This window comes from Myotis daubentonii, chromosome 14 (genome assembly GCF_963259705.1).
Source record: "Myotis daubentonii chromosome 14, mMyoDau2.1, whole genome shotgun sequence".
Lineage (NCBI taxonomy): Eukaryota > Metazoa > Chordata > Mammalia > Chiroptera > Vespertilionidae > Myotis > Myotis daubentonii.
In genome coordinates, this window is record NC_081853.1 from 34,979,633 (window position 1) to 35,006,994 (window position 27,362).

Sequence of the window (27,362 nt, forward strand, 5' to 3'; positions counted from 1 at the left end):
TTTTTCTCTTCAATGTGGCAAACAAATGAAAAGCACAAAACAAAAGATACACAGAAAATGCCCAGCTTACTGTCGCCAACCTTACCTTTGTTCCTTTACTGCCGATGCGGCCATACCCTGGGCTGCCATCATCACCCTGTAAACAAAGCGATTAATCACACGCATCCCAGACTACAGCCAGACGCAGGCTTGTTCACAAAAGAACTAGACAGCCAGCTCTGGGGTTTGATGAGGAGAAATTAGGAAGCAGGGTTCTCTGGGGAAGGCCACTGGCATTTGGTGATAGTGGCACTAAAGATGTCTCTCAGTAACATATAGAGCACTGTCCCTTAGTCTCATCTAAAAAGTAGGAATAATAATTATACCCAGTCCTGGTGTTATTACGAGGATTAAACATTTCGGGCATGTAGTCATCTCAGAAAAAGGAAGTAGTGGTGCTCTCCCTTCCAGAGAACACTTGTATTTTAATACTGTAACACTAATCCATCTTCACTCGGCCAAATAAAAATAAGATCTAAATGCCTGGCCACTGGCTACTGTTGGACCCTTGTAGAAGGCCTGAGTGAGAAGTCCTCCAAGCATGGGTTGGGTTTCTGATGAGAGGGTTCTGATGGGAGGAAAGGCTGGAAGAAGGGCTATGGGAATGCTGACGACAAGTTCTGCCCATTTTATGATTTAGCTTCAAGAGCGCCCTGGCCAGGCTGTTTGGTTCCTGGGAAGCTGCCACCTTGGAAAAGCTGGCCAAGGAGCTAATCCAAGATGAGGATAACATCTCCATTTCTAGAGAGCTGTAAGGCTAGACTGGGATGGTATCTCTCACACTCTCTCCAGAGAACCACACCTGCTATCCATTGAACATCGCAAGGGCAGTCATTTTATCTAAAAGAGAACAGGTGACTTGTATGCATGCATATAAGCATAACCAATGGACATAAGACACTGGGTGATAGGGGAGGCTAGGGGACTGTCTAGGGTGGGGGGATAAAATGGATACATATGTAATACCCTTTGTAATACTTTAAGCAATAAAAAATAAAAAATAAAAAAATAAAAGAGAACAGGTGATGCTGAAACAAACCGGCAAGCCCCGAGGACCGGGAAGGCCAAGAGCTCCTTTTTCTCCTGGATCTCCAGGTTCCCCCTGTTAAACAGAACAATGAAATGCATCCCTGTTAGGTTGTTTTTTGTAAAATGAAATTTAAAACGATGGCACTAAGACAACACTTTCTAACTGCATCCATGTGTATCACACATTCACAATGGGTGTGTGGCCAGGACTGGGAATTGTGCAACTAATACCAGAGGAACTGGCTCTGAGGTCTCCTCTATTGATCAATGAAGTCTCAACAAGTCTGATGTATTGTTTAGTGCAAGTTGCCATCTTAGCTGCTCAGTGCCATGGGGAAGCCTCATCCTATTCGTCAAGGAGGAAGCTCTGCACTATTTAAGAAAAGTAACAAAACTGCGATCCATGATGATCCATGCAAATCATCTGGCTACTGCAAAGATGACAGACTTATTAATCTAGTTTTAAGGTTTGACCTGTCAATCAATATAACCAAAGTAGCACAGCGTCCCTCACAATTGTTTCTGACTTCTGAATCAATCACAGTATTATGTTGAGGAAATTCCAGCTACTTGGGAAAGTTGGCACAGGTTTACAAAAGAAGGTTAACTCCTTTTCTGGAAAACAACAACGAAAAAACTTTCAAAGTTTTAGATTTTAGATTTACAGAAACATGAAGACAGTACCTAGAGTTCCTATATGCTCCTACTGACCATTACATTAGTTACAGCAGTAGGGTACATTTCTCACAATAAATGAATGTTGATTAATTATTATCAACAAAATCGCATACTTTATTCAGCTTTCCTTAATTTTTACCAAATATCCTTTTTTTGCTGTTGTTCAGGATCCCATGCCATGTCTCCTTAGACTCCTCTAGACTGTGAGTGTATCAAATATTCCTTCTTTTTGATGACCTTGACAGTTTTGAGGAATACCGGTCAGGTATTTTGTAGAATGTCCTTCCACTTGGGTTTCTCTAATGTTTTCTTCTCATGATTATGGTGAATTTTGGGGGTTTTGGGGATAAAGACCACAGAGGTAAAGGGCCATTCTCATCACATCATCTCAAGAGTGTGTCCTTGTCAGCATGGCTATCACTACTGATGTTAACCTTAATCACCCGACTGAGGTAGTGTGCGTCAAGTTCATTCATTGCCTAGTTTTCCCCACCCCTACCCTTTGCACAGTGTAGTCTTTGTAAGACACGGTGTGGAAGTGGGTAGCCCACACTGAGTGAGAGTGGTTAACTCATTTGTGAGGACAGAAAGGCAACACAGTAAGTGTGAGAAGTGCAAATGGACAAACGTTCACCAGCACTGAGCTCTGCGGTGAAACAGAAGAGGGTTCCATGAAAGGGAAGCAGATCACCTGCCCTGATGCCTTTCCTTCTGGATAGCAGCTCTCAAAGTGTGCACACGCTGATACCCTTGACCTCTCCCCCTTGAACACTGCTTCACAGCATCCAGTGTGCTTTTCTGTTTCTTTCCCGTCCTTTCCAGTAAGTCACTCTGTCTTCTCTTCCCCTCCTTACAAACGGATATTTATAAGAGTCAAAATGACTCTGAAATCATCTCCAATTAGCCCTAAACCCTTTCCTTCTGTGATGTGTTGCCACCCATGTTGGAAGCCCATGAATCATCTAGCCCTCTTCCCTCTGATTCAGTTTCCTACTGGAAGAGTCCCACAAAGCCATCAGGAGCTGCTCCTGTCCTCACCCTGTTAAATCACACGATCATTGCTTGTCTTGAAAACTGTGAACATACCAACTCATCTCCTGGCTTCCAATCTCGCAGCCTTCAAAATAGTTCTACACTGTGTTGCCTATTCAAATCTTCCAAGTCTGGCTGTATTCATATACTCCATTCAAAAATTATAAATAGCACTGTACCAACTACCTGCATGTAATAAAGTCAGTAACCATGGACATTCTTATTCTTTATGTGCTCACCAGACAGGATCGTTGTTCATTCCCAACTACCCATTCCCAGGATTTTCCAACCCTGTGCTTTCCCTTGCCCTATTTCTTTTTTTTTTTTTATGATAATGGTATCCTTTTTTATTTTTTGTTATTTTTTTTTATCCTCACTCGAGGATATTTTTCCATTGCTTTTTAGAGAGAGTAGAAGAGAGAGGGAAAGACAGAGAGAAACACATCAACTGGTTGCCTCCTGCATGAGCCCCAACCAGGACCCAGGCCAGAGAGAAGCCTGCAACCAAAGTATGTGCCCTTGACCGGAATCGAATCCTTTGGTCTATAGGCCAACACTCTATCCACTGAACCAAACCAGCTAGGGCTTGCCCTATTTCTTTTACCTGAAATTTCCAATGCCCATCTCTGCTTGCCAAAGTCCTTCTTATCTTCTAAGGTCCATTCAAAGTCTGTAGCTACTATGATGTCTCTTTTCCCAGTTCAAAAATATTTCTATGAGCACTATTTTAGTCCCACATTCCTGACTAGTTGATGACAGAGATTATTGTCCTGAAAATATTCTAAATTCTGTGGGGTTGGTTCCATATCATATTTATCATTGTACAACACAGAAACTCTCCCAGGAATCAAATATTTACTAAGCACTTATTATGTACCAGTTACTGTTATAAGCACTAGGGATGCATCAGTGAGCAAAACAGGCAATGACCTCTGCTCTCCTGGAGCTGATTTTCTAGTCCCGCTGCATGCCAGTCCAGTGCCTTTGTCTTAAAAGGTGTTCAGGAAAGGTTGGTATGAATGGAGGAAAAAAATAATGGAAGAAATAACAGTGTGTATGAATGGAGAAGAGAAGAAGGGAGGAACAAAAGGGAAGGAGGGAGGGAGAGAAGAAGGGAGAAAGGAAAGCACGCCCCCAGAAGAGGCCCTCTTCCCTGAGGTCCCTTAGCTCAGATTGGGAGGAGCCCCTGTTGAGATTATGCTCAGCTGGAATCCCTGACATCATTCTGGTCCACACCCACATCCTTAGATGTTGCTGGCTCTCTAAGAATCAAGCCAGGGTGTAGGGGCAATGGGATCTGTTCTCCTTTCTGTTGAAAGGGCTCTGGCTAATACCACCAGGCACATTTCCCTTGAGGAGAAAAGCTGAACTTGGGTGGGTATAAGGAATGTGACCTACTTTATTTCCTTGGCTTCCCAAATGGCCTCGACTCCCGGCCTTTCCTCCTGGTCCTGGAGGCCCCTGAAACAAAACAAGAAATGCAAATTTAGCAGAACATACAGCAACTTTCCTTTAAGCCATTTGTGTCTCTGCTAGGAGGAAAATGAACCACAGATGCAAAAAGACTTGTGGCTTTATTGATTCCTGCTTTGGAAAAAAAAGTATCATATCTGTCAAGTAAAGATTGGTAAATAAAGGGAAATTAATAAAGTAATTCATGCCAGATGTTGCCAAAATGATTTGAGCTTCCTTCCAAAGAGATTTTAGATTTTAAGCAGATGTTGCTAAAATGTCAACCATTTAAAGTGGGCATTCAAAATGACATTTGCCTTGAACTACAGTCTTCCCGGTTCCTTGCTTTGGTAGAAAGCATGTTGAGTGTGTGTGTGTGTTGTAAACTGATAAGAACAGATCTCTACCCTTGATCTTAGCCAAAAGGCCATGAAGCAGGGTGTGTGTGTGTGTGTGTGTGTGTGTGTGTGTGTGTGTGTTAAGGTAAACATCTTTATTGGCAAATAATATTATTTGTACAATAGAAAGATCAAGAAACTTTACTGAAAATAATTTGCAGTAATATGTCAAGTAGTATAATATTCTGAAATAGTTTTCTCTTTCCTAGCAATAAGTTAGAAAAGCAAATGAATTTCCACTTACCAATGGGAAAAGAAATTATAAAATTCTTAAAATAAACTTAACAAGAAATATAAAAAGACATACATAAAGAAAGCTTTAAGATATTACTGAAGAATAAAACAAAACTTAAACTGATGGATAAACATACCACGCATTTATATGGAAAGTCTATTTGATATAATAGAAGAAGTCTCTCCAGCATTCTAAAAGAATGTTTTATTGGGATAGCTTTCAAGGTGAACATTTAAAAATCCCAATTCAGAGACAGCCCAAATGTCTTCTTATGTTATTGACACTATTGATCAGATTTTTCCTTTGGGTTATCAAAACATATGGCAACAGAAATCTCACTTGGTTAAAATGGCTAAAAGTACTTTTAAACAATCCTCAGTGAATTGAAATCACTTTCCCAATTATTTTTTTTTACCATGGTTACTATAATTTAATATAAATAAACAAAATCTGTGCAATCAGCATGATACTTGGCAAATTAACTTTGTTCAGAAGAAAACAATGACACTAATCATTTCACCTTAAAAAAACTAAACTGTAATAAGTTGGACATCGAACAATTTTCCTAATAGAAGAGATTGTTGAACAATGAACTCGTTACTAAGAAAGATAACGTGATATTCCCACAGCTCTCCATCTTTTCCTCTCCCTTCTTTGTCTTAAAAGAGTCTCAATTTTGTCACTCTTCACAGCTCTCAACCTTTTTCCTTCTTCCAGGTGCACTGCGCATGGAACCAGCTTCCATGACCTTTATGTTCAATCCGGTTTGCTTTTCTGTTCTTACCTTATTTGAGTTAGATGATGCATTCTTTGAAACTTTCCATTAACTCTGTACTATCAAGTTACCACGATCTTCCTGGTCCCTCTCTGATCTCTTCTCAGGAAACTTTGAAGGCACCCCTTCTCCTGTTTGCTTCTTAAACCTCCATGGGCCCCATCCTCTGACCTTATTTTCTCACTGTATCCCCTCTTCCTGAGAGAGAACACCATGGATCCACATACCACTTCTACAAAATGACTCCTCCATGTACGCATCTCCAGTCCAAACCACTCAACTGAACACCAGACTCATACATTAAAATGCCTACGGGCTATCCCACAGGAATTGATTACCAAGGTAATCATATTTACCATAAGTCCTGCTTAGTTTCATTTTTTTTTTCATTAAGAAATGGTGCCATTTTTACTCTCCTTGAAACCTAAGCCAGAAACCTCAGAATCACCCAGCCCCTTCCCTCTAGCTCATCTCTCAAAACCAAGCAGCTGCTACTACAATTCATACAGATTGTATCCCCTCTCTGTATCCACCTCTCTTCATTCCCATTGCCATCACCTACTTTCTGGCCCTTCTTGTTTTCTGCGGAATTCCTAGCTTCCCATGGCCTGGCTTCTCTCTAATTCATTCCCAACTCCTTTCTCCTTTTGATTTAAAATGTCAGGCTGCTGCTGTCACTTTGTCTGAAATTCTGAATTCTGAGTAACTTTCAGAATAAAGTGTTAGTACTTTATTAATATGTAAAAATCCTTGAAACTGTTGGTATTGCATGCCTCTGTGACTACTTCAATCATTCTATGCTCATGCTCACCAAACCATATGAAGTCATCAAATACTTCTTGTGTCTTATACCTCCACACTTGTGCAGCTTGTTCCCTTAGCTTTGGTCCATTTTTCATCTAGGGCAGGGGTGGGGAACCTTTTTGCTGCCAAGGGCCATGTGAATATCTATAACATCATTCGCTTAATATAAGTCACTTAATATAAATGAATGTTGCTGTGAAAAAAAGCCTCTAGATTTATTGAATTTTGAGTCCCACCTGTGGTTGCCTTGGCAGGGCCAGACCAAATGATTTCACAGGCCTTATATGCCCCATGGGCCAGATGTTCCCCACCCCTGATCTAGGAAGAAAAATAATCTCCCTTTCCTGAAAATCTTATTTTTAGCATCACTGTTTCTAGAAGAATAGCAGAACACTGTACTTGTGTTGGATCTCACAATTGTCCCACAGATTCCTCTATTCTGTAGGCAACTGTTCACTTATTTCCCTCTCTCATCCACTAGATAAAAGCCAGCACACTCCTTAAAGGAAGGGGCATGTCCTATTGACTTCATATCTCCAGAACTTTGTATAGAACCCATCACTTCATGCATCCTTTCATTTACTTATCCAACTTCCTATTTAGGAATGGTTCTCAGGAGAGAGAAAATCATGTGTTTACTTTGTTGGTTTTCCATATGGAATTTTCATGTACATCACAGAAGGAAGAAGTAGAGGGATTTTAAGTGTTCAATGGATGAGCATCGACCTATGAACCAGAAGGTCACAGTTCGATTCCCAGTCAGGGCACATGCCTGGGTTGGGGCTAGATCCCCAGTATGGGGCATGCAAGAGGCAGCCAATCAATGATTCTCCCGCATCATTGATGTTTTTCTCTCCCTCTCCCTCTCCCATTCCCTTCCTCTCTGAAATCAATAAAAATATATATATTTTTTACAAATCAGAAGATCAGCGAGGGGAGGCCTAATGCAAGAATAAACCACAAAGACACCTGAGGAGATATTGATCTTGACAGCGCCAGTCTATCCCACATTCCATCTACATTGAACCACATGTGGTTCTCCAAATTCACCTTAATATCTTTTTCAATATAATCTGGTTCTTTTCCTTGGATGCCTGCCTTTCTCTCGTGGTCACCTGGAAAACACCTCCTTATCCTGCAAAAGCTAAATCATTCTTCTCGTTCTTTAACTCCATCCTTCTCCCACTACTCTATGTTGGGCATAATTCTTTTTTTTTCTGGCTGGAACCTTTATTATTTCCAAAACAAGCATGCTATGTAACTTGAGGTGGTTCGAATAGTTATTTTGGGGTTACTGTAATAAATGCTGGTCAAAAAACACCAATCATTTTAATAATCATACACACTTATTTCATTCATTAAGAACTTCCAAAAATAACTCTTCTGTGATAAAAACACACACACAAATGTCACAAGAGAGTTAAGTAATAGTCTATGCAGGAAAATTCTGCTAGGGTATATTTCTATTTTAACATTTAGCACATCACATCTCAATTATCTGTTTGCATGAGTCTCCTTTATGAGCCTGGGAGCACTGGAGGGTAGGGTCTGTGTCTGACTCATCCATTTATCCTACTACAGGGTGTGACAACAGGAAACACTCAGTAAATGTTTGTAAATGAGTAAAATAAGTGATTGACGGATCATCTAACCTAGATTATGCAGAAGGATGAAATGCGATGATTGCAATACAGATTACATATTGTTATATGTTATTATTTTGGCTTTCCTTGGATTGGCTATGAGCATGCTTTGGGTATAAAATAGCCCTGTTAAATTAGGTAACACTGATGCAATATAATAGTAATAAACATATATACTGTGCTTACCATAATGCAGGCACTGTTCTAAGCACTTACATATTAAACCATTTCATTTTTACCACAATCCAATGAGGCAGCTACTATTACTATTATTTTATAGCAGAGAAAACTGAGGCACAGAGAGGTTAAACAAATGAAGGCCCCACAGTTATGAAGGCACAAGTCTGGAGGTCACACCCAGGAAGCCTGGTTTCAGATGCTATGCCCTTGACCACTATGCTATGCTTTGTAAAGATGAACTTCTACTTTGTATCCCAAATCTGCACTGAATAATTTCAACCTTCCTTGATATTGCATATGATTCTAGCCATTATTTCACTAAAAACCCTACATCTTTAAAGACTAATTGCAGCTCCTGTAGGAACCGGTATTTTGTGTCTGATTTCCCATTCCTTTTCTGGCCCATGGTTATGTGACTGTAGGACCTTTAGGTAAACCAAACAAGTAAGGAACAAAGGCAGGCACAAATGGATATGCCATGACTTTCTTTTCTTTTTAAAAAATATTTTCATCGATTTCAGAGAGGAAATTGAGAGGGCGGGGGAGAGATAGAAACATCGATGATGAGAATGTGCCATGACTTTCAAAGTTCTTTCTTCTTTTGCATTGTGCCATGGACTGTATTTCTTTTATATCATAGCCATATACTGTGCTGGATTAGCACATGTTTGATTTATGCAAAATGCTCCCACACTCCATAAATTAACAAGCCTTCAGAACACTGTCAACAGAAATCACATCTGTTTTTCTAAATGTGTGCCCTAAGAGCCACTTTCAAGCCTGCAATTAGAAAACACTCACGATCCCACCCGAGTGGCTGGTCCTTGTGTGTTATGAGGGAATACAAAGCCGATGTCAGTGGATTTAGAGCCAGTGCAGAATAACACCCTCTTGTCCACCTGATTGTGTTTGTCTCAGTGGGTTTCCTTTGGAAACAACAATTATGAGATCTCATTCATCATGTCCTGAACATAGAAAACTCGACACATCTTTGAAATACTGCTTTCACTGTGTTGACAAGGGTATTTAAAGGAAAGCAAGCAAAGAGAGAAAACCATGCTTTCCAGCTAGATAAATGGAGGAGCGAGACCAGGGACAAGTGGTGCCTTTTGCTACCTCTGGCAATGCCAAGACGTTGAATGATTTATGACTATGACCAATCGTGCCAAGGCAAGATTAAAGGGGACTCACTCAGAAGCACACTACAGGGAAAATGGAATAACTTATTAAAGTAACAGCCCCTTGGATACAATTTTGGATTCTAGAGCAAGGGAATTACTAAGCTCTTTGAATTTCAACCCATCTACATCTCAATATTTTATATAAACAGATGAGATAACCACCCAATATATGTTTCCCTTGGCTTTTTTTTTTTAAACCCAATTTTGTGCTGCCAGCAAGCGTTTAATGATTCAAAGATGTGAAGGCAAAATAGTTACTTTTCATCACTTTAATCCTACCGTAAAATTTTAAAATTTTCATGCTTTTTGAAGGAGCACACTCATCAAAAAATGGGGGGAAATATCCTTATAAGAAGTAATTAATATGATTTAAAATACTGTGTCATGAGATATAAGTTTATGCAAATAGCCTCTTAAACATTTTGATGATGACTACATCCACTTACAGTGTTGGACCACTGCCCAGTTGAATGAATGGACAGAAAGTAATGGATTGATTTCCTTTATTCTCCTGCTAGCCCAGAGTCTACGTCCCCACTATGTCTCATTCATTCATTTACTAATTGATTCATTACTCAAATATGCATTGAGCTCCACTGTGCAGCAGCACTGTTGTTCTGAACTCTGGAATATAGCACAAGCAAGATAAAGTCCTGGCTCTCACAGAGCTTACAATCTAGACGAGGGACAAAAACAGCTAAACAAACAAGTGTATACTATGATAGCAAGTAGGCAAGGGCCAAGTCATGGAGGGCCTCGCTACTCCATGTGTGGTCTAGGGACCAGCAACACCAACAGCAACCACCCCTGAGAGATTATTGAAAGTACAGAATCTCAAGCCCACCCCAGACCTCCTGAATTAGAACCTGCATTTTAACAAGTTCTGTAGGTGATGCTTACACACTTCAAAGTTTGAGAATGCTGACGTGGGACAGTCATTCCCAACGCGGGCATGTATATTAGAACCGCCTGGGAGAATTAAAGTTACTGAGACCCTGGCCTCACCTCGGGATTCTGAGGTCAGTGGTACGGGCAGGGTCCCAAGTGGTGGAGAGCTTTACAGTCTGCCCAGGAGATTCTCGGACGCAGCTAGGCTGAGGCCCACTACTGGACTAGGTTGTATTTGGGATTCCTGGAAAGCTCCTGAGGATTGAGATAGGGGGAGTGAGGTGACCTGATTTACCCAGGGCAGAGTTCTTAACCTCACAATAATAGTTGCGCTGCTGAGGCGAAGAGCTAGAAACCAGCTCTGTGTTGGACAGAAGGACAGCCTGCTTAGCGAGCTAGGGGCCAGGGTGTGGTGTGGCCACACTGAGCAATGAGGTCAAACCTAATACACTTTTGCTGGTTCACAGGCAATTGAGTAATCCACCTGCAGGAAAGAAACCGCAAGGACATCAACATTAAAGGCCAGATCCAAGCCAGAGGCGGTCACTTTCTCTCATCACATACCTGGGGGCCTCTACTTCCCAGGCCTCCTTTTTCTCCTTCCACACCGGCCTCTCCTCTTGGGCCCTATGCACAGAGAATTAAAGCATTATTTTCTCCCTAAAAGAGAACACTTGAATATTGACTTGAATATTAAAATGGACATGCTAAGTCAGTGACAGGGACAGAAGAAATTGGAAAGAGAAGTCCACCCATGTCTTTGGTTCTGTCTTGATCTGTTGAGCTCTCCCTCTTTTGGGGGTGGGGGGGGGGGAGGGCACGTGTCCAATCTGACAGACAGTTGGGCATGTGCAGTCCCAGTGAAGAAATACTGAACAGGTGAGTCTTTCAGCACTGCTTTCTAATTATCCTAAGCATCCTTATACTCCAAAAGCATATATTATGTTAAAAGAAAATAATCCTAAAAAGAAAAAGAATCCTTAATTATGTAAGCCCCAAGACTGAAATATTTAAATGGAATTTGTATTCAATAACCACACTGAAGACCGGTCACAATAAACAAGACACGGCATGCAGTGAGATGAAATTTAGACAGTTCTACTTCTGGAATGTCATATTGCTTATTAACTGTGGCTTCCATATGTTACGCGGACAAACCTTCCTGCTGTGTTTGGTTTTCGCATCTATTTTAAAATTATGTCATGAAAAAAGAAAGAATCTATAAAATGGAAGAAGGGATGTTAGAGTCAGATGGCTTGTTTAGCATGAAATAAAGCCAGCCAATCTATTGAAATGCTTCCCCACAGCCCTAGCGGCAAATCTTTCTCATTTGAAGGTGGGAAAAGGAACTTTCCTCGGCTGGCAAGTAAGACAAAGAAAGGCCATCGAGCTAGAAAGAGATAGAGGTCCAAGGAGCAAACGGTTTGCTGCTCTGAAATCTTGGTAAATGTGAGCAACGTTTCTCTTCTGAGATCTAAGGATATTTGTTTTGCCCAACTTCCACGCACTGCCAACATATAATAGTCACTTTAGGGTGGTTGTTTTTTTTTTTAACTATGTGGGTTAAAGCTTTGAAAAATTGCAGAACCCTGGCTTGTCCTGCATTTGCCAAACAGCAAAATAATTTCTCAAGATTTCAAGACTGAAAAAAGAAAGGGAGAGAGACAATATTCTTACGTTCTGTGGTCTGACTTTTTATTTTCATCTCAGCCTTTTCTAGGATTTCCTTTCCCTTCTCATTATTTCAGGCTACATCTTGCCCTTTCTGGCACATGCTTCCTTTTCCCTCATGTGAGCAGTATGAGAGCCAAACATGGCCTGTTCCTTGTAAAGCAAAAAAGTGCTGGAGGCAGCTCCCAGGAGAAGTGAGCTAGAAAGCACAGGCTGAGTGCCACACTACAGATCACCCCGCCGAAGGCTTCAGCTGTATTTGGAATAATTGTTTCCTAGCGTGGAGCCAACTTTTCTACAGCACAGCATCCAGATATGTAACACTGAGAGCTTACTGTGCTAAATTGGCCAAAATTCCCAATTTGGGGCTCAATGTTTTCCTTGGCTCAGGTCTCTTTAGAATACCCTAGTTAGCCTGAACTCAATAGCAGGACGTTCTCTTCATGTTGCCCTTGAGCTCTGCCACAGATAAGAATCGCTCAGGGACCGCTGCCCAGCATGTTCATTCTCCATGGGACAAAGCTTAGATAAGGGGACCAAATACTGTACAAGTTAAGGTTGTGTGGCTCCCCTACTTTATTGCCCTGAAACCCTTTAAACAATTATAATTCCGCAAGGGGAAGGGGCCAAGGGATTCTATCAAGGCTTCTGATTCTTTAAGTTCTCACATCATGACTAGTCTTTTTTTCTATTTAAAAAAAAACCCTTTATCGTTGAAAGTATAACATATGTCCCCTCTCCCCACTCCCCCATTGACCCCTTCTAGCTAGCCCACCTCCAACCCCAGGCCTTCACCACAGTTTTGTGTGTTGATTAGTCTTAATTGTACCTGAGGACCCTTAAGTCCCAGTGAGCCTTCAAGTCCATCTGGGCCTGGGGTGCCTGTTGTCCCCTGAAGTGAGAGAGAATCAACCAGTTAACACTGTTTCCTGAGAATCTTGTCTGCTTTATGTGCAAGATTATAAATGTTTTTTCAACCACATGGCAGTGCAGAATCTTTGCAAAAAGATGAATAAAGGAAAATACAAAGGAGGAAATAAAACATTTCTATAATCTCATTAAGTAGAAATAACCACAGCTATTATGTTAGTGTATTTGCTTTCAGTCTTTATATGCACACACACACTCCTTTATTTTCCTATAATGCTTGTAATATGCCATCTCCATCTTGGGCATTTGGCCTAAAAAAATCTCACAATTTACTTTGCATTTTCTTAAAAAAATCTCTAGGTATCTTATAACATTCTATTTTTATTCGAATAGCTTAAATATCTAAGGATCAATAGCTCAGCATTCTCTTCATGTTGCCCTGGAACACTGTGAGATAAGAATTCCAAGAAGAATAAGAAAGGATTAAGAAAGTTTACTTTAGGCAACTACTAGTATAGCCCAAATTTATGTCCCCGTTGTTACACAGTTGGATGTGATTAAATGCCTCTTACTGATGTCTTTTCCTAGAAATCAGAAAGAGGAAATTTCTCAACACCTTCTCTCCCCAATCTCGTATCATTTGCTTCTTGCCATTTTTCTGGATCTGCTTTGTTGCTGAAGTCTAAACTTGTCATGTTTTGGATGGGGTAAAGTCTGTGGATGGTACAGTCTTAGCCTTTACCAATCTGAAAATGTCTGTTTTCCTCACTTATAGGATAGCCACCTACAAAATTCTAGGTTAACAGCTATTTTGCCTCTGCACCTGCAAGATATTGATGTGTTGTCTCTGGCATATATTATTAGTGAACAGAAGTCTGCTACAATCTAATTTGTTATTCCTTTCACGGGTAAAACTGCCTTTTCCCGGTGGTGCTTAAGATGCTTTCTTTAACATTCTGGGGGTAAACCATGATGTGATTCAGAGTGGATTTATTATTACTCATCCTCATTGTATTTTCAATATGAGGATGTGTGTTTCCTCAATTTCAAAAAATTCGAAGTCACCACTGCTTTCATAAATATTGTGGGCTCACGAAGCATGTATAATGTATCACCAACATGTACAAGGGGGATGTGATTATATTTGGTGTAGCCCACTTCTGAAGAAAGCATTCAGAAATCCCATTTACATTAGGGTTTTATTGTACTCTCTTGGTTTAAAGTGGGTTTATGTAAATTCTAAATAAGGTTTCAGAGATAATTGAGCAAAAATCTAAAAGAAAAGTCCCCAACTGAGTTACTGGAGTTTGTGCAATTCCAAGTTCAATTTAACAGTAATGGGGCCAAGTAATGTCTCTTATCATTAGTTTTTATGGTTTTGAATAAAGTGCCCACATTTTCACATTCTTTTAAGATTTGAGTGTTTGAAATTGTAGCCTTAAAGTTTTCCAACATTTTATCCCACAACCAATATCATAAAAAGAAAAGAACGTCAGGCCTGAAAGAGACCTGTCAGAGTCTTGGTTCCAGCTCTTTGAGTGCACACAGAACCTTTACCATATGTAGTTAAGAAAAAAATGAAAAACAAGTGTACCTGTGGGCCTGTATGTCCCCTTCGGCCATGAGCTGCCTAAAATAGGAGGAAGAGGTATATGTCAGTAACCCTGGGAAAAAAATGCTTGTTATATTTCATTTAAATCAGTAATCGGCATCTTCAGGCACTAACATTACAAAATGTTTCCACATATTGCTCAAAACATTCAATTATCCTCTGCACCATGACAGCCAAATGTTGCCAACTCTGAACTCCGATCCTAAGGCAGTAGGGAATTAAGATCATAGACAACTGAAATCTATAGATACTTATGAGAGCAGATTGTGGTCAATAATTCATCCTCCACTAAATGGTTACTGGAGCTGCTTGCAGGAGCTCCAAAATTGACTGGTTGGAATTTTATTTCTTTTCATTTTTCCGAAGTATGACCACGCAAGCCAGAAATCAGGAATAGAGTGGCCAGCAGGCAGGAAGCCAAATGGGAAAGCTGGGAGAACTGACTTCATGAACTTTATTATAGATTAATGTCAGAAGCTAAAGGTAGCCAAACTGATTTAACCACCCCCCCCCCAAAGCCAAATACCTGTCAAGAAGTGAATCACCACAATCATTCAAAAGCCACTCAATTCCATTTGTTATTAAAATATCCAATCAAAAGAATGGTGCTTCATAATGAAAAGGGTCTTTCCTAAGGTTCGCATATGTAAGATTAGGTGTGGATATATGCCAGATCAATACTTCATAGATCTGGATATCAAGAGACAAAGACATTTTATTGTCTACATTAGGATCTCTCAATAAGGTAATAGCAATACTGACATCCAGGATTTGGAAAATTCACTCTCTATCAGACAATATTTTCTTGATGGAAACTTACTTGAAATATTCAGCTCAAAATTCTCAGAGGCCAAGATTGCAGACCTTACATTCTACTAATATTATTTCAGTCAGAATTTATGATTATCTAGGAAACAGACTGCATCTGGGGAAATGGTTGGAGGCCCACTTCTTGAAAACCCTGAGGAACCAGCTTTGAGGAAAGTCTCAGTCCTATCAGAGGGAGGGAAAGAAGCTGTCTGTCCTCCTTGAGCACAAGGGTTTATCTGTTCGGAGTCAGTTCACTTCAGTTTCATTAAGAAAAACACCTACCAAGGACTAACTACCCACAACACACATTGGATGGGAACCACAGGAGCTTAAGGGTGACACACACATATCCACAGACACAGAGTCCTTGATCTCAGAGCACCCTCACTCTTTGGGTTTGGCGGGAGGAAATGAGTATTTATGAGGCAGAGTATGGCACATGCTACAGGAAAAGGGGAATGGTAGGAATATGGGTTTTGAAGAAAGCAATCATTTCTAGTTGGTGAAATCGGGAAAAACCTTCCTGGAAGAAAAGATTTTAAAGATGGGTTTTGGAGGATGAGTAGGAGTCTTACAGGGAGAAAATGTAAGGAGTCTTCTTTTTAGCAGAAGATACCAGCATAAGTAAAAATAAAATAGGAGGTGTATTTTATAGTGGCAATTCTGAGTCTAAGATGTGAGAAGAAAGGTGAGTATTAGGGTTACTGAAGCTGAAAACACTAGATGAAGGGTTCCTACTTCATTTAGTAGAAACCACTGGGGTTCTTGGAGCAGAAATGTACATGGCCAGACCTAGGGTTTAGGTGGCTACATCTGGCTGTGGTAGGAACACGGAATGAAATGCAGCCTTACCTTTAGGCAAAATAAAGAGCTTCTTATATGATAAAGGATAAAAAACAGGCCTCCACATCCAAATATCTGGTCCATTATCAAGGTGTTTGAAAGATCACCAATAAACACTGTTCTGTCTTTAAGGTTTGACCTTGACAGAGCTTGATTTAAGTGACTTAACACATATTTATTGAACTCCTGCTTCCTGGAGGCACTTGTCTGCGTGGTGGTAAGAAAAACCAGGCTCCTGTCCCTACGCAGGAGTTTGTAAGCCTAGTGGTAGAGACAGACCATAATCTACCATTCACACAAATAATGGAAACATCTCCAGAAGTATTCAGCTGGTGCCTTCATGATGAAAGTCAGGGTTTTAAATACCCTGGGTAAGTGTGAAAGCAAGAAAAGAAAAGAAAAAAACAATGTAAGGAAATAGGGGAGATGATTTTTACAATTGTGCCTCAAATTTTAAAATGTTTAGATGGGAAAGATTAAGTCTCTATACATCTTAACGACTTGCCTAAAGGCTTACAGTTGTCTGGCAGCATATCCAGACAGTCTTACTCATCTGTGAAAGGGAATGTGAATGGGGACAGCAGGAAGAAAATCTCCCCAGAGAAGACCTGAGAGTAAGAAGACCCAGGAAAGTCCTCAGTCCCTTGGTCCCTCATAGCCTGGCTTCCTGGTGGTTTAACATGACCCACTTTCCCCAGAAAAATAAAGAAGGAACTTCTTAATGGTAAAGCATTCCATTAATACTAAATCTTTTCCCTTCAAAATTTTTAAAATTGATTTTTAGAAAGAGGAAGGGGGAGAGGAAGAGGGAGAGGGAGAGGGAGAGGGAGGGAGAGAGGGAGGGAGAGAGGGAGGGAGAGAGGGAAGAGGGAGAGAAAGAGAGAGAGAGAGAGAGAGAGAGAGAGAGAGAGAGAGAGAGGAGATATTTATTGTTTCACTTGGTTATGCATTCATTGGTTGATTTTTGTATGTTCCCTGATCAGGGATTGAACCTCCAACCTTGGCATATCAGTATGATGCTCTAACAACTGAGTTACCCTGCCAGGGCAATACTGAATCTTAACGGCAAACTCATTCACAATGATAAATGACTGTCCTAGAGCACTTCAAGCTGTCCCTAAAATAGTGCCAAGAGAGAGGAAAAGGGAAAAGCATAACATAACCTCAGGACTTAATAGGACTGAAGACCATGCTTTAGTTTGAGGCTACAGTTGCTTCTCATTAGCCATGGCACAAGGATCTATTCTTATTCTCAGTAAAGTCTGGCTCAGAAAGAGCCAAGGTCCCATTCCAATACCCCCCCATCCTCAGCTTTCTGGCCCTGGTCCTTCCTCGTCCCAATCACCAATCCATTATAGACTCCTGGCACAGTGCTTGTTATACCTACAGGTCTGTCCTCCTCTATAACAGTGGTTCTTGACAACATTGGGGGATTAAGCCCCTCTTCCCCCCTCCGCTCCCCCACCTCCCACTTCCTTCCCTGGGAACATCTGGCAATTATCTGGAGATATTTTTTGTCACAAGTCAGGGGTGACACTGGCACCTAGTGGGTGGAGGTCAGGAATGACACTAAACATCCTACAAGGCACAAGACAGCCTCCCACAACAAAGAATTAGCCCAAATGTCAATAGCAAGTTGAGACGTCATACTCTACAACATGATTCTAAGTTTCTGAGAGCAAAGGATATGTCTTATTTGAGTTTGTAGGTCTAGCAGTTAGTAAAGTTGCTGGTACATTGTAGGTGTTCAATAAGTTTACCAAATGAAGGAAGGTCAGATTTGGTCAACTGATGAGACTTCCCTGCATGCCACACCCTACCACTGGCCAGCCTCTAATCACTGATCAGTTCAGCAGAATTTTGTAGCATTGAGGAGTCCTGACTGTTATTACCTACATTTTAGAGTTTTTCAGCCAGTGATATAGATTTTTCTTCTTTCCTAAAGGATAATGACCTTACTGGTATTATAAAAATGATACATGCTGATTTTTAAATATTCAAGTGCAGAAAGTACACAGAATAAAAATTTAAAAGCCATCCCACATCCCCCATCTAAAAATAACTCTCATTAACATTTGATGATCATGACTCCTGGCATCTTCTTATGCATATTTACAGATGGAGTTCTAAATAGTGGTACTTTGGATTAAAAAAGGATCATGCTCTTCATGCTATTTTGAAATTAAAATATTACATTTAATTGTATTTGAATTTAATAGAGTAAAAAAATAAAACTGAAAGAATTGGAAATGTCAGGTGGTAACATTTCTTGACAATGAGAAATAATACATTCCTAAAAATAAAAATAATTATTTTAAAAACTCAGGAGTTTAGGGTAGCTTAGTAATACATATGTTAGCTTAAAATGATGCTTATACAATGACTTTCTACAATGAAATATGAGGACACAATATATCAGCATTTTCCCTACACCTCTCCCACTTTCCTATTTTCATATAATTTTTAGATTGTCAAATGTATAAAATTTACATTTTGTACTGTAATCACAGTTTCTATGGTTTAGCCTTATTTCTACACTTAGAGCAGCGGTTCTCTACCTGTAGGTCACAACCATTGGATATCAGATATTTACATTACGATTCATAACAGTAGCAAAATTACAGTTATGAAGTAGCAATGAAAAAAATTTTATGGTTGGGGGTCACCACAACATGAAGAACTGTATTAAAGGGTCGCGGCATTAGGAAGGTTGAGAACCACTGACTTAGAGGGATTCAAATTTATTATTATAAGTTTTAAAGAAACATGAGGGCTATGTTGTCTGAGTTTTTGAAGGCTTGACATGTTAAGTACTTATATACTTAGAGGACAACTTGGGTGAGTACACAAATCTTGGAACTCTCTATTTCAGAACTCTGTAGCCATTCTCCTGCTCCCTTTGTCCCTGAATGTTGGGAAGAAAGCCAAAGACAGAATGAGTCTTCTATTGTTTCCACTTGGAAAGTCTCATGATTCTTTCTTTATGCAGTAAGTTTGGTAATTTCAATAGGCTGTGGCTCAGTGTTGATATATTCGTATCAACTTTTTTCTAAGTCAGAATATGCCTTTTCCCTCTGCTTATTTGACCTTTTGCTTCAAAAAGTGGTATTTTATTAAATTTCTGAAATTTTTTGGTTTACTTTAGTAATGCAAAGTCTACATTTGTTGGCCACTGTTGATATTCTATCTCTATGATTCCATACTAGAGGACCAATGCACGAAATATGTGCAGGACAGGCCTTCCTTCCTCCGGCTGCTGGCGCAGGCTTCCCGCCGGCACCTGGGACCCAGGCTTCCCTCTGGCCGCCAGCAGGCACCTGGGACCTGGACCCGGGAGACCCAGCTTTGTCAGGAAGGATATCCGGTCTAATTAGCATATTACACTTTTATTACTATAGATGCCTGCCTATATTTTCAGTCATACTTATTCTAATTTTTTGTTGCTTCTAATACAGCTCATCTTTTATATATTTTTTCATTTCCCATTGTTCCCCAAGCATTACCAGCTTGTTTTCATTTTCTATCATTTTATCAGTTCTTTAGACTTGTTTTAGAGCAGTCATACTGTTTTAATTTTTTTGAGACTTTGGAGAACTATTTGCCAGAGTTGTTTTACCTTTCCCTTAAGTAGTTCCTCTTTTCATGAGGGTTGATCTGCCCTGGGTTCATGTAGTTTTCCTCTTATTTTCTTGCAATTTCTTTTTTCCCCCTTGCAATTTCTATGCATAAGTCCTGATTAGTAATCATCTAACAATGAAGATTATTAATATTTTTCATTATTAATCACCTTTGAATAGGGTCATCTATTTATTGAAAAACTATTAGTGGGATGTAGCTGGACTTGGTCAATAGCTTTGATATAGGTATGTTATCTCAAATACTTTCTCATCATGAATTATTTCTTTTACCTTATGGCTCCCTCTTCCTTCAAACTTTGGCATTTAAGAGACTCGTGGAACTCACACAAAGTCCTGGAAGCCATAGTTGCTCTGTACTGTGAGAGTCACTGTTCTTCTCCTATCTTTACAGCCTCCATGGCCTCATCTGCTACACTGTAAATACTAAAAATCGAATATTCTTCAGTTTCTCATTATTTGTCTTCTCTGCTACACTGTGTTTCTATCAGTATATAACCTGGCCTTCTCGAAATGTATAGTAGCCCTGGATTTTGTTCAGCAGCTTCTTCAGGAACATGGCAGCCACTTTTAGAAAAGTCTGACCCCTGCTCGAGGTCTGAGGTGGTATGTGTCAGCTCTCCAAAGCCTCCCTCATTAGGATACAGATTTTCAAATAGTCGGCCAATAGTTGGCATGTGCAGCTTAAAGTTGTGGTCATTCTTTGTTAAACTATTTTAAATTTCTTTTGTTGTTTTTGGCGAATTACACAAAAGGGGGATAGTATTAAAAAACCACCTTGGCCCAGCCAGTGTGACTCTGTGATTGAGCGTCCACCTATGAATCAGGAGGTCCTGACTTGATTCCTACTCAGGACACATGCCCAGGTTGCAGGATTGATCCCTAGGGAGGGGTGTGCAGGAGGAAGCCAATCAATGATTCTCTCTCATCATTGATGTTTCTATCTCTCTCTTTCTCTCCCCCTCCCTTCCTCTCTGAAGAAAAAAAATACTACCTTGACTTTGCCATCTTTAGCTGGAGGTCCTACTTATAATCATGGATGACACTGCTGAATCTAAAACCCAAGACGGGGGCCATATTTCTCATGAGTTGTGCTGTTTAAATAACACATGGTCATATTGCATTCGCCTCTAGAGAGACTATAGCCTCTACAAAATAATAAAAGTGCATCTCCTGCCAGGATTTCTTGGATGAAATTCTTGAAGTTCAAAATGTTTTCTCAGGGTATGTAAGCTGGCTACACCCTCTCAGAAGGTGAAATGAATAGCAAATGTATTTCTTTATCTTTCGATGCATTAAAACAGCAGTAGTAAAGTGCTTTCCAACCGTGACCAAATTCTGCATTTTGAACGTAATCTCTATTTTTATTTCTTTTTCTCTGCCTTGCAAAGAAGGAATGTGTTCCAAGATAGAAAAATGTTTTCTCAATGGAGCAGAACAGCTGTTTTTATGAACTTTAGCTCAGAAAATACAATGCATAATAAATGAAATATGTCAAACTATTTTTTATTTGTGCTCAATTTTAAAACATTGTATATTTTGTGGGTGGGGAGGTGAAGGAAGTTGGAGAAGGCTAGATAGCTAAAAAAAGAATGAAAGAAAATGTTGCAAAATGAGAAGAGGCAGGTTTAATTTAGAATCCAATGCAGGCATTTAAGTATATTTTATCAAAGTTATCTCTCCTTATTGGTTAAAGATACTATCTAATAAAAGAGAAACATGGTAATTAGTGTACGACCGCTACCCTTCCCATTGGCTAATCAGGGTGATATGCAAATTAACTGCCAGCCAAGATGGCGGCCGTCAGCCAGGCAGCTTGAAACTAACATGAGGCTTGCTTGCTTCAGTGATAGAGGAAACCAACGTTCCCCGCCTGCCTTGCCGGCCTCTGAGCCTGCAGTTTCAAACATTGTAACAAATATAGAAGCTAAACAAAACCCCAGAAACCTGCTTTCAGTGAGCCGGGATCTCAGAGCTGGAGTTATACATTGTTTCGATTATAGAACACAAACAAACCAGATACCTGCTTTCAACAGCAGAGGCCTCAGAGCTGGAGCCAGAATAAAAATAAGTAACAATAAGCTAAAGCTGGCCCAGAATTAAAAAAAAAGAAAAAAAGGAGCAGTTGGGAGCTTCAGCCCTCAGCCCCTCACCCAGGCTGGCCAGGCACCCCAGTGGGGACCCCCACCCTGATCCAGGACACCCTTCAGGGCAAACCAGCCGGCCCCCACACGTGCACCAGGCCTCTATCCTATATAGTAAAAGGGTAATATGCCTCCCAGCACCGAGGTCAGCGGAGCCGTGAGGCCTTCCTGCACCGGGATCAGCGTGACAGGGGACAGCGCCCAAACCCCCTGATCGCCCTGCGGCTCTGTGTGTGACAGGGGCCAGGGCCACAACCTCCCTATCTGCCCTGCTCTGTGCCTGATAGGGGGGAGCTCCCCAACCCCCTGATCACCCTGTGGCTCTGTGTGTGACAGGGTGCGGCGCCCCAACCCCTGATCGGCCCTGTTCTGTGTGTGACAGGGTGCGGTGCCCCAACCCCGCCCCCCCCCCCCCCACGGGCCCTGCTCTGTGTGTGACGGGGTAGAGCCAAAACCTCCCCATCAGCCCTGCCCTGAGTGTGAGAGTGGCGGCGCCCCAACCCCTGATCGGCCCTGCTCTGTGGGTGATAGAGGGCGGTGCCCCCCACCACGGGCCCTGGTCTGTGTGTGATGGGGTAGAGCCATAACCTCCCCATTGGCCCTGCCCTGAGTGTGACAGTGGTGGCGCCCCAACCCCCTGATCTGCCCTGCTCTGTGGGTGATAGAGGGCGGCGCCCCAACCCCCTGATCTGCCCTGCTCTGTGTGTGATGGGGGCGGTGCCCCAACTCCCCTATCGGCCCTACTCTGTGAGTGACAGGGGGAGCTCCTCAACTCCCTGATTGGCCCTGCTCTGTGCGTGACAGGGGGCAGCTCCCCAACCCCCTGATGGGCCCTGCTCTGTGCGTGACAGGGGGGAGCTCCCCAACCCCCTGATCGACCCTGCTCTGTGCGTGACAGGGTAAGGAGCCCCAACCCCCCTGATGGGCCCTGCTCTGTGCGTGACAGGGGGCAGCTCCCCAACCCCCTGATTGGCCCTGCTCTGTGCATGACAGGGGGTGGCGCCGCAACCTCCCCATCGACCCTGCCTTGAGTGTGACAGGGGGCGGTGCCCCAACCCCCTAATCGGCCTTACCCTGAGCGTGACTGAGGGTGGCATCGCAACCTCCCAATCCACCCTGCTCTGTGCATGACAGGGGGCGGCACCCCAACTCCCCAGTCGGCCCTGCTCTGAGCCTGACCAGGGGCTGCACCTAGGGATTAGGCCTGCCCTCTGCCCCCGGGAGCAGGCCTAAGCCAGAAGGGCGTTATCTCCCGAGGGGTCCCAGACTGCGAGAGGGCACAGACCAGGCTGAGGGACCCTCCTCTCCCCCCGAGTGCACAAATTTTTGTGCACCAGGCCTCTAGTTCTTTTATAATCTCTGTGCTCTTCCAAGAAGTCAAGCACAGAAACTTTTGTTTAAAGTACTCACTGAAAAATAATAACAGAAAAACAAAGAAGCAAATACAAAAGGTCCTAAAAGGTTCCATAAGCACATGACCTAATTTTGTTCTCAGGTATATATTCTTACACCCCTAAAATATATATAATGTTTTCAAAAATATGGAGGCTCCTCAAAAAACAACAACACATAACCCCCCCCCCAAAAAAAAAACAACAACAACAACAACAAAACAACCAAAACAGAAATAGAACTACCGTAGGATCCAGCAATTCCACTTCTGGGTATTTGTCAAAGAAAATGAAAACACTACCTCAAAAATATACCCCCATGTTCACTGCAGCATTCTTTCCAATAGCCAAGACATGGAAGCAACCTACTAGTAAGTATCCACTGACAATTGGTTAATTTTTTAAAATTGTGGAATATATACACAATGGATTTATTCACACAATAATATTCAGCCATTAAAAAAGAATGAAATCTTGCCATTTAGAATGACCTTGAAGCATTTATGTTAAGTAAAATAAGTCAGAGAAAGACAAACCTGTATGTTTTCACTTACATGTGGGATCTTGAAAAAACAAAACACAACTCAGATACAGAGAACAGATTGGTGGTTGCCAGAGGCAGAGGCTAGAGGGTGAGTGAGATGAGTGCAGGTGGTCAGAAGGTACAAATTTCCAGTCATGAAATAAATGAGTCAGGGGATAGGATGTACAGAATGGTGACTAACTTAATAATACTGTATTGTATGTTTGAAAGTTGCTAAGAGAGTAAATCTTAAAAGTTTTCATTACAAGAAAAAATGTGTAACTACATGTGGTGATGGATGTTAACTAGATTTATCGTGGTGATCATTTTGCAACAAATACACATATCCAACCATTATGTTGAACACCTGGAACTAATACAATATATCTCAATAAATATGTGTCATTTTTTAAAACTGAACACAAAAACTAGTTTAATAAGTCACATTTATTTTTCATTGTATTTTCTGGGCAGAAGTTCGTAGAACCAGCTGTTATATTCCATCAAGAAAATATTTATAAAGTAGAAAAACTGGAAGAACAGAGAGAGGACCTATACCAGGACTCACTTTGCTAAGTATATAGTTATAAAACTTGGAAGAGGAATGGAGTTTGGGATTTAAAACAACATCACTGGCCACTTTAGTTAGCCTAGTGCAGTGATTTTCAACTGGTGTCCCACAAGAATTTTTAAAACATGTAATACCTGGCTATTTAGTCAGGGGCTCTGACCTTTTCCCCCATAGATTATCAAATTTAAAAAATGACAACAGCCCTGGCCAGGCGGCTCAGTTGGTTGGAGCATCATCCTGTACATCAAAATGTTACAGGTTTGATTCCCTGTCAGGGCACATACCTAGATTGCAGGTTCAATCCCCAGTCAGGCACGAACGGGAGGCAACTGACTGATGTTTCTCTCTCGATCTTCCTCCCTCTCTCTCTAAAAATCAATAAAAACATATCCACGGGTAAGGATGTTGAAAAAATGACAACAACCAACACAACAATAGCCGTCCAGTACGAATGATCAAAATGATACCTATTTTTTTTGTCAGATCGGCAAAAAACGTATATTTTGGTGTGCTGCAGAATTTTAGTAATTAGTTTATGTGTGCCGTGAGATGAAACTCTGACAATGCTTCCCCTAGCTGGCTTTGTTCTCTTTGCCCAGCTCTTTCTTCTGATTGGTCATTTCCCCTGCAGCCAGCACCTTCCTGCCTGAGCTTCAGAACCGCCCCACAATTCCCCACAATCAGCCATTCCTGTGGCAATCTAGGCTACCGGTGCAGTGCGTCTCCTTGTCTAGAAAGGCTCTTACTGTCTGTCTTCTGGAGCCTGGTGTTCCAGGGGGGCCTGGCCAGCCTCTTCTACCCTGTCAAATGAACAAACAGACGTGTGACAGCAATTACACAGCATTGACACATTTCTTCTTCAACCTCAGCTTGTTTGCTCCAGGGAGGCAGGTGAGGTACCCACCACCCGGAGAGTTATTCATCCTCTGGAAGGCAGCATTACTCCCACTGGTCATAAATTCCATCTCTTTGTGGGTAATGAGGAACTACAGGACGAAATGCTAAGGGCATGGCTTCATCTGCTCATCACCACTGCATAACTTGCAACCAGGGAGTAGTTAGAATATTTAAATCAAAGTATCCCCACAGAGTGGACAATGAAAGCATGCCACGTGTTCAGTATAGGTACTACTGGTTTGGATTTCTACTTCTGGACTTCTTGCTCTGTTTAGCTAACCTGGATAGATTACACCCTAATGTGAAGAAAATCTCACAATACTCACAAGTCTTCCCAAGATAGAAAAGGCCTACTTATGAATCTACAGTGAGAGATTTGTCACTTAGCAAAAAATGGCAGGTAACATTTCTTGAAGGTTTCTGACATGGCAGGGTTAGTCACTGAATTCCCACCATAACTGTCAAAAGTAGGCTTTTTCTCTTCTTTTTACATATGAAAAAACTGAGGTTTACAGAAAGTGGCCTAAGGCCACAGCGATGGTAAAAGACAAAGTCCCCAAAACAAAGTCTTTCCACCATATCAGACCTCTCCCCTGGGTGGAGTCGCCAAGGAAACTTCCTTAGCAAGAAGATCCAGAGACACATATTATTCAGATAAAAAATTTTTAAAACTCTAAGAAACACACAACAAGTTAAGATGATCAAATTGTTACTTGGGAAATTTCATGAGATTAATCCCAGGAAACCTGCCTTGAGAACGTGAGCTGTATAGCTCTATCAGATCTTGCACTTTTTAAAAATCATATACTATGAAGAATATGATATCTTGTTAAGAGGTGTGTTGTCTGGATCCCGAAAAGGCCAACAACTCACTTGCTAGTTCTATTAGCTAGCCCTACATGTTAAGTTAGAGTGTAGATGTTTACATTCATAAATGATGACCTCAAGGGTATGGCTTAGTGAAGCAAGTCACCCCAAATTCAGAAGAAGAGAATGTTTCTTGAGTCCCAGCGTACCAGATAAGGAGTAAAAGACCCTTTTGCTCCTAAAAATAATTTTTTTTGCATGAAGTATATCCACTCTGGGGCCTTCCAGCTGCCACATCATTGTAAGTTCCCTCTCAAATGCCCACATACTTACTTCTCTTCCACGTTCTCCTTTCAAGCCCTTAGGTCCTTCTATGTTGTTGTCAAATCCAGGAAGACCCTAAAAAATAGAAAAGAAATAGAAAAATTAATAGGCTTTGAACATTTATCTTTAAAAAATGTGACTTGTGTATAACATATTTAGTCTCCACCACAAAGTGGACAGAAGTCTAACCCAATTGAAAGCAGAAATAGGCTAAGATTGTACAGGGCTTACAAGAGTTGTCTTTTCTTCCTGGGCTTTGTATTATCAGGTGGGAGTGGAAACTCAACTCAAGGTGTGTGCCTGTGTGAGCGTGGGGAGGGCAGGGAGGGAGGGAATCTAGAGCTTGCCAAGGGGAGCAAGAGTGAGATAACTTGTGTTTGTGACAACTCTTATCCTGGGTCTGGAGGTACCCCTTCTTGCTACTGCTATCCTTTCTCTTAACTTTCCTTTTTTTTTTTTTCTGGGAGTCTAGGCAAGTTTATTCTTGAGGGTTGGGAGGCTTTCCTCTCCCCTACCCTTAGGAAAAGGCAAATTTCATAATGGGCTCCACCCACCACAAGAACATATACTGTATATGTACACTGAGCAGAGCTGAGGACTGCATCTGCCACCCATTCCCTCTTTCTCCTCTTGGACGCCCGGCTGCTTTCTTCCCCGTATGCTTAGCCCTACTTTTTTGGTTTTCAGAAAATCCTGGAGTTTTTCCCAACAGGCAAACAAATGTTCCAGCAGAAACTCATTGAAAACAGGCACACACTGTAGGATAGTATCTACCGTGGGCCAAACTGAAAGCTTCCTATCTTGGGTAGTTAGGACCACAAACAGAGCAGTGTCACAGTGATGCCCGGACAATCAATGGAGCCAGTCAATTCAGTCAATGCTCCAATAAACTGAGAGGGGACAACAATTACCCGGTCCTGCTGAGTGTCA

At 41.4% G+C, this 27,362-nt stretch overlaps 1 protein-coding gene across 1 annotated transcript in view; it reads right to left on the reverse strand.

Moving 5' to 3' along the window:
• COL6A6 (collagen type VI alpha 6 chain) overlaps positions 1–27,362 on the reverse strand; it is a 98,610-nt gene that overhangs the window by 33,337 nt on the left and 37,911 nt on the right. The window contains exons 19-26 of the mRNA XM_059663990.1: positions 26,442–26,507; positions 25,151–25,204; positions 14,470–14,505; positions 12,835–12,897; positions 10,899–10,961; positions 4,177–4,239; positions 1,079–1,141; positions 86–136 (exon numbers count right to left, since the gene is read on the reverse strand). Of these exons, the coding sequence (XP_059519973.1) occupies positions 86–136; positions 1,079–1,141; positions 4,177–4,239; positions 10,899–10,961; positions 12,835–12,897; positions 14,470–14,505; positions 25,151–25,204; positions 26,442–26,507 (459 nt within the window). The remainder of the gene's footprint in view (positions 1–85; positions 137–1,078; positions 1,142–4,176; positions 4,240–10,898; positions 10,962–12,834; positions 12,898–14,469; positions 14,506–25,150; positions 25,205–26,441; positions 26,508–27,362) is intronic.